At 45.7% G+C, this 8,043-nt stretch overlaps 1 protein-coding gene across 1 annotated transcript in view; it reads left to right on the plus strand.

The window, feature by feature from the left end:
- Nucleotides 1-7,241, plus strand: part of LOC143298023 (uncharacterized) — a 13,334-nt gene extending 6,093 nt beyond the window's left edge. Inside the window, exons 3-7 of the mRNA XM_076610684.1 lie at nucleotides 379-591; nucleotides 3,117-3,414; nucleotides 3,947-4,184; nucleotides 5,290-5,463; nucleotides 6,778-7,241. Coding sequence (XP_076466799.1) covers nucleotides 379-591; nucleotides 3,117-3,414; nucleotides 3,947-4,184; nucleotides 5,290-5,463; nucleotides 6,778-7,185 — 1,331 coding nt within the window. The 3' untranslated portion in view covers nucleotides 7,186-7,241. The remainder of the gene's footprint in view (nucleotides 1-378; nucleotides 592-3,116; nucleotides 3,415-3,946; nucleotides 4,185-5,289; nucleotides 5,464-6,777) is intronic.
- The last annotated feature ends 802 nt before the right edge of the window (nucleotides 7,242-8,043 follow it).

The following is an 8,043-nucleotide window of genomic DNA, read 5'->3' on the forward strand; positions in this document are numbered from 1 at the left end:
GGACACCCGATATATATATATATTTGTGTGTGTGTGTGTGTGTGTGTGTGTGTGTGTGTGTGTGTGTGTGTGTGTTTCAATGATAATGTAAAATGGTTGATTATTCATGATTATTCATGCGCACATATATACACATATGTATGCACGGTCAGGAACACACACACACACACACACACACACACACACACACACACACACACACACACACACACAGAAAGAAAGAAACACACACACACACACACACACACACACACACACACACACACACACACACACACACACTAATTACTACTTTTACTACTACTACTACCGCTACTACTACTACTACTACTTCTACTAAATTGTTCTTTGTTCTGTGTTTCCGCTGCTGCGTGTCAGTGGAGATCATGGCGGCTATGGGGAACTTTGGCATCTCCCTGGGCTTCCCTGCCGGCTTCCTGTGCGAGCGTCTAGGCGGGAGGGTGACGTCACTGGCGGCCATGCTGCTGGCAGGTGGCGCCTTCTTCCTGGCCTACTCCACCACCTTCTCCACGGCCTTCTACAGCCATGACCACATGGTGCTGCTGCAAGACCTCTACTTTTTCCTGGCAGGTAGAGTGAAGGGTTCTTGGTACAGGTTGCTGTTCCTTTTGACACCCTTCGGAAGTGCATTCCTGGTTCCTTCTAGCAGGTACATTGGAGGGTTGCTGTTCTTTTTGACACCCTTCAGGAGCGCATTCCTGGTTCTTTCTGACAGGTACAGTGAAGGGATGGTTCTTGACACAGGTTGCTGTTCCTTTTGACACCCTTCGGGAGTGGATTTCTTTCTGACAGGTACAGTGAAGGGTTGGTTCTTGACACAGGTTGCTGTTCCTTTTGACACCCTTCGGGAGTGGATTTCTTTCTGACAGGTACAGTGAAGGGTTCTTGACACAGGTTGCTGTTCCTTTTGACACCCTTCGGGAGTGGATTTCTTCCTGGCAGGTACAGTGAAGGGTTGGTTCTTGACACAGGTTGCTGTTCCTTTTGACACCCTTCGGGAGTGGATTTCTTTCTGACAGGTACAGTGAAGGGTTCTTGACACAGATTGCTGTTCCTTTTGACACCCTTCGGGAGTGGATTTCTTCCTGGCAGGTACAGTGAAGGGTTGGTTCTTGACACAGGTTGCTGTTCCTTTTGACACCCTTCGGGAGTGGATTTCTTTCTGACAGGTACAGTGAAGGGTTGGTTCTTGACACAGGTTGCTGTTCCTTTTGACACCCTTCGGGAGTGGATTTCTTTCTGACAGGTACAGTGAAGGGTTCTTGACACAGGTTGCTGTTCCTTTTGACACCCTTCGGGATTATATTTCTTCCTGGCAGGTACAGTGAAGGGTTCTTGACACAGGTTGCTGTTCCTTTTGACACCCTTCGGGAGTGGATTTCTTTCTGACAGGTACAGTGAAGGGTTGGTTCTTGGTACAGGTTGATGTTCCTTTTGACACTCTTCGGGAGTGTATTTCTTTCTGACAGGTACAGTGGAGGGATGGTTCTTGACATAGGTTGCTGTTCCTTTTGACACCCTTCGGGAGTGTATTTCTTTCTGACAGGTACAGTGAAGGGCTGGTTCTTGACATAGGTTGCTGTTCCTTTTGACACCCTTCGGGAGTGGATTTCTTTCTGACAGGTACAGTGAAGGGTTGGTTCTTGACATAGGTTGCTGTTCCTTTTGACACCCTTCGGGAGTGGATTTCTTTCTGACAGGTACAGTGAAGGGTTGGTTCTTGGTACAGGTTGCTGTTCCTTTTGACACCCTTCGGGAGTGGATTTCTTTCTGACAGGTACAGTGAAGGGTTGGTTCTTGGTACAGGTTGCTGTTCCTTTTGACACCCTTCGGGAGTGGATTTCTTTCTGACAGGTACAGTGAAGGGTTGGTTCTTGACACAGGTTGCTGTTCCTTTTGACACCCTTCGGGAGTGCATTTCTTTCTGACAGGTACAGTGAAGGGTTGGTTCTTGGTACAGGTTGCTGTTCCTTTTGACACCCTTCGGGAGTGGATTTCTTTCTGACAGGTACAGTGAAGGGTTCTTGACACAGGTTGCTGTTCCTTTTGACACCCTTCGGGAGCGCATTCCTAGTTCTTTCTGACAGGTACAGTGAAGGGTTCTTGACACAGGTTGCTGTTCCTTTTGACACCCTTCGGGAGTGGATTTCTTCCTGGCAGGTACAGTGAAGGGTTCTTGACACAGGTTGCTGTTCCTTTTGACACCCTTCGGGAGTGGATTTCTTTCTGACAGGTACAGTGAAGGGTTGGTTCTTGACACAGGTTGCTGTTCCTTTTGACACCCTTCAGGAGTGTGTTCCTAATTTCCTTCTTCTGTTGTTGCTGTATTCTTTCTCTCTTACAAAAAAAATGTTATTTTCTTTTAATTGATTGACCTGAGAGGTCATGGGTCAGAATCCCGGTCGCCGCACCTGATGGGTTAACGGTGAGGTTTTGTTATTGTTTTGTTTTGTTTTTTGTTTTTTTTCCAGGTCAACAAAATTTAATGTGCAGATATGCTAGTGCCTGAATCCCCTTGCGCCTGTATTCGCATGCAGAAGGGCAATTGTGCACGTAAAAGATCCTGTAATCCATCTCAGCGTTCGGTGTGTTTGGAGAACATGAATATACATAGCATGCATAACCCTGAAAACGGTCGGTGTTTAATAACTGCATTCATCGTTTTGCCCACCTCCACCCCACCCCCTTCCATTTTCCGGCCATTCTCCTCCCTTCACAGACGCACATACACACATACACACAACCAGAACGAAAAGCATATCATAACATAATGCTTAGCTAATCTTTTCTCGTTTTTTCAAATCAGAATATGAATCTCCTAACTGGCTCATAAATCAAAATATCAGAATCTGTGAATGTCCTGACTCATAACTTTTTTTCTTTTATATCATAATCTGTGGATGTCAGAAGTGACTCACAAATGAAGAAATCAGTATCCATGCATGTCCTGACCTCTTTTTCTCTCTCTTTTTTTCCATTTTCTGATCAGAATCTCTAAAATATCATAACTGACTCATTAATTAATAAATAAATAAATTTTCAACAATTAAAAAAACCCAACAGAATCCGTAAATTAACGTCCTAAACCTGTACAGGGTTCGGCGCCATCTTCACCTACATGGCGGCCATGATGACCACGGTGCTGAACTTCTCGCTGGCCCACAGGGGGAAGATCATCGGCATCCTGGACGCCTGCTTCAGCGGGGGGCCCGCCCTGGTGGCGCTCGTCTATGGCGAGTTCTTCGTGCGCGGCCACGTGAACGATGAACAGCACCAGGACCTCAGGGGCTTCTACCTGATGAGTGCCGTGGCCTTCATAGCCATCAACCTGCTGGGGATGGCCTTCCTCGGGGTCTACCGGGACCCGGACGCCATCACTCTGACGACGCACGGGTGAGTCGAACGGGTTGATTTTTTGTTGTTGTTGTTTTTATATGTTTGTTGTGTTTTTTTTTTTGTTTTTTTTGTTTGTTTTTTGTTGTTGTTGTTTTTTCACTTTCTATTTCGTTTTCGAAAAGCATTTTCGTCTTTGTTTATTGTTTTTGTAGTGTTGTTTCATTCAATTATATATTTCATTTCATGCATCTCCTTTCATTAACCTGTTGTTTCATTCAATTATATATTTCATTTCATGTATCTCTTTTCATTAACCATCAATGTAATGGTGATGGTTATTCTTTGATGTTGCTGTTTTAGCGCGCGGGCGCATGTGTGTGTGTGTGTGTGTGTGTGTGTGTGTGTACGTGCTTAGCTTGTGCGCGCGTGCGTGTGGGCGAGCGCGCATGTGTGTGTGTGTGTGTGCGTGTGTGTGTGTGCTTTTCTTCTTCGATATTCACCTTTTCAACTTGTTTTTGTTTTCGTTTTGTAACTGCACTCCATTCCTTCAATATCGTTTTTATTTTTTCCATTCCCCACAATCGCGCAGCTCGAAGACACGTCTGGTGGAGCAAGATGAGCAGCGTGGAGACGAGGAGGAAGACAAAGAGGGGGACAAACATCGGGACCTCAAAGATCAAGGAGAGGTCAAAGGTCGTGACCTCGTTGACATCAACCCGGATGCGGGCGGGGAGGACGTGACGGGACTGAGGCTGGCACGTGACTTTGACTTCCACTTCCTGCTCTGGTCCTACATCTTCTGTGCCAGTCTCCAGCTGACGTTTCAGGTCTGGAATTTGTTGTTAGTGCTGGTGGTGTTGTTGTTGTTCCTTCTTCTTCTTCTTCATTCGTGGGCTGCAACTCCCACGTTCACTCGTATGTACACGAGTGGGCTTTTACGTGTATGACCGTTTTTACCCCACCATGTAGGCAGCCATCATGTTGTTGTTTTAAGATTTATCTTAAAATACATTTCTCCTTTTCTTTCCCCATCGCCAACGCTTTCTCCTATCTATGAGTTCGCCTTTTTCACACGACCTTATGGCAGACATATACTCAGGTTTCAGGGATATGCATGCTGGGCATGTTCGTGTTTCCATAACCTACAGAACGCTGACATGGATTACGGTATTTCTGTGAATGGGTCGTTTTTGTCCGGCCGACCTTTAGGCAGCCAGACTCCAATATTCGGGGACCTTGCCTGCTGGCTATGTTCGTATTTCCATAACCCACCGAACACTGACATGGATTATGAGATCTTTGACTTGATATGCGCATTTGATGTTTTGCATTTGTATATGCACAAAGGGGGTGGGGGTGGGGGGGAGGGAGGGGGGAGTCAGTCATTAGCAGAACTGTACATCATTATGTTGACCTTGGAGATGGACAATAAATTGTCCACCCTACATTCACAGACGCAGCCGGTGCTCGTTCCCATGAACCATTGGATTGCAAGTCCAGTGCTCTGAGCATTCTCCTGTCGCGCCTTTGTCATTTATTTCCTTTCACATTCAGGAGTCAGATCCTGGGTTGGCTTTCCAAGAAGAACTGATCGTTACAGGGTACAAACAAAGCAAGCCGTACGCGAAACAGATGGAAACGTAACCACAAAAAAAAAAGAAAAGAAATAAACTGTGTTGACAACACTCGCGTGCTCTGTGTCAAATGCAAAGTATAACCCCCCAAAAATTAAACTACAAATAGTGTTTATTTTTTGCTTTTCTGTTTTGTTTCGTTTTGTTGTTGTTGTTGTTGGTGTTGTTTGTTTGTTTTTTTCTTTCTTTCTTTCTTTTTGTTTATTTGTCTTCGCTTTTTTTTTCTTCTTTTTTTTTGACGAACATCATGAGATTCAATCATTCTTTCTTTCTTTCTTTCGCTCTCTGTCCCACCCAGGCCAACATCACCACGTTCCTCAAGTCTACCCACCTGGAGCAGTACAACACGCTGCTGACCACCCTGACCTTCGCCTCGGGCACCGTGTCCAAGTTCGCCATAGGACTGCTGTCTGACCTCCTCGTGCACAGGGTACCCCGGGTGGTCCTCATCCTCGTCACCACTGTCGTTCAGGTCCTGTCCCAATCCTTTCTTTTACTTTTTTTTTTCGTGATTTTTTTTTTTTTTTTTTTTTCACTTTTGAAAATCGTTTGCCCCTTGTTTTACATTTACGTAGTAATATTCATAGTAGTGCTCTCTCTCTCTTTCCCTGTCTCTGCCTCTGTATGTCTCTGTCTGTCTGCCTGTCTGTCTGCCTGTCTCTCTCTCTCTGTCTCCTTCCTCCTCCTCCTCCTCCTCTTCCTCGTGCGTGCAAAAGATACCTCACGTCCTCCACTACTGTTCAGGTCCTGTCTTGTCCTGTTTTGTGCTCTTTTTTTTGTTTGTTTGTTTGTTTTTTGTTTTGTTTTTTTTTCCTGAAAATCGTTTTTCTCCTGATTTGCATTCATATAGTGATGTTGTGCTCTGTCTCTCTCTCTTCATCGTCAAGGACAGATGCAAACCCGCATCGTTCACATCCTCATCACCACTATTGTTGAGGTCCTGCTGTCCCTTTTGTACTTTGCGTGTGTGTGTGTGTGTGTGTGTGTGTGTGTGTGTGTGTGTGTGTGTGTGTGTGTGTGAGGTGCGGGGTGCATTTTGATTTCTTTATTTCGATGACGATGCTGCTATGGGAGTCAGTCCATTTAGGTTTTGGACACCTTGTTTGTTAATTTAACCAGCTAAGGGAAGAGAGGAGAAGGTGTGTGTGTCGGGGGTGTGGGGGTGGGGAGAGGGAGGGCGTGGGGGGAAATCACTGCTGACGAGCTCTCCCTTCGAATCTTTTTCTTTATTTTTTAATCCACTGAGCGGGTTCATTTACGAACATCCTCTGTAGCTAAATGGTTAGTCTGGTGTTTTTTTGTTTGTAGAAGACGCCGGTGTCGTCAATATTTGTTACTACTTTTTCCTTTACGTTTTTGTTGTTAGTTTCTGATTGCTTTGGCGGGGAGCGGGGTTGGCTTTTTCACTGATTGGTATGTTGGCTGTCTGCTTGCTTGATTGGCTTCTTTCCCCCCCCTTTTTTTATCTCTTTTTTTTTTTCATTTCTTTGTCATTATCTTTATTGTCTTTTCATTTTAAATGATATTAACGAATTGGTTGGTTGATGGTTGGTTAGATGTCCCAGTTTCTCTTTTTCTGTCTGTCGCTCTTTCTCACCACTCTCTCTGTCACTCTCTGTCTCTGTCTCTGTCTCTGTCTCTGTCTCTGTCTCTCTCTCTCTCTCTCTCTCTCTCTCTCTGTCTGCTCACCACGAAATAACTGTCCCCAACACAACCAGAGGAGTCGTATCTACCGCTAGTAGTATAAGTATCGTTACCACTATGCCGTCCACACCTGTGTCTGCAGACAGCCGTTCTGACCCTGTGTGTCTTCAAGGGAGACACCTTCCCGGTCCTCCTCATCGGCACCCTGGGGGTCGGCATCCCCAACGGCGCCACCTGGTGCCTGACACCCGTCATGACGTCAGAGTTCTTCGGCACGCGCTACTTCGGGCGGAACTGGGGCTTCATGATGCTGGGCGTGGCCTTCATGGGGCTGGGCCTGCAGAAGATGTTCGGCGCGCTCTACGACTCGGAGATCCAGGTAACTGGCTCCACGGACTGCTACGGGCTGAAGTGCTTCCGGTGGACGTTCGTCGTGCTGACGGGGCTGAGTTTCTGTTCCTGCATCTTCTACGTGGGTTTGCTGGAGCGACGGCTGAGGGTACGGAGATGGCGTAAGGAGATGAGAGCCAGGGAGAAACACGTTCAGTAACTGTGATAGGCTTTTTTTTCTTCTTTTTTTTAACGGGGAGGGGGGTGGGGGTGGGGGCGGAATAAATGATTTAGTTGAAAAGAAAAGAAGGCGATGTAATAACAGAAGTAGCAGTATAAGCTGGGTTTGTTTGTTTTGGGGTTTTTTTTGTTCTTGTTTTTTATTTAATTTTCCGGGTCACTGGAGTTGGGTCGGGCGGAAGTGGTGTATCAAATTCAAAAGAAAGTAGAAGATGTTGCAACATAAGTGGTGGTATATTCTTTTCTTTTTTTTTAAAGTAGTCGTATCTGCAGCAGCAGCAACAACAGTAGCAGTGATAGTTGTTGTAGCACTAGCAGCAGCAACAGTAGCAGTGATAGTTGCTGTAGCACTAGCATCAGCAACAGTAGCAGTGATAGTTGTTGTAGCACTAGCAGCAGCAACAGTAGCAGTGATAGTTGTTGTAGCACTAGCAGCAGCAACAGTAGCAGTGATAGTTGTTGTAGCACTAGCAGCAACAGTAGCAGTGATAGTTGTTAGCACTAGCAGCAGCAGCAACAGTAGCAGTGATAGTTGTTGTAGCACTAGCAGCAGCAACAGTAGCAGTGATAGTTGTTGTAGCACTAGCAGCAGCAACAGTAGCAGTGATAGTTGTTGTAGCACTAGCAGCAGCAACAGTAATAATAATAATAATAATAATAATAATGGATACTTATATAGCACACTATCCAGAAATCTGCTCTAGGTGCTTTACAAAAACGCTTTTGATAACATAAAACATTATATCTATGTTACATACACACACCAAAATGTGACCACACACACACACACACACACACGTACGCACGTACGCGCACACACACACGCACGCACGCACAC

Source organism: Babylonia areolata, chromosome 23 (genome assembly GCF_041734735.1).
Source record: "Babylonia areolata isolate BAREFJ2019XMU chromosome 23, ASM4173473v1, whole genome shotgun sequence".
In the NCBI taxonomy this organism is placed as follows: domain Eukaryota; kingdom Metazoa; phylum Mollusca; class Gastropoda; order Neogastropoda; family Buccinidae; genus Babylonia; species Babylonia areolata.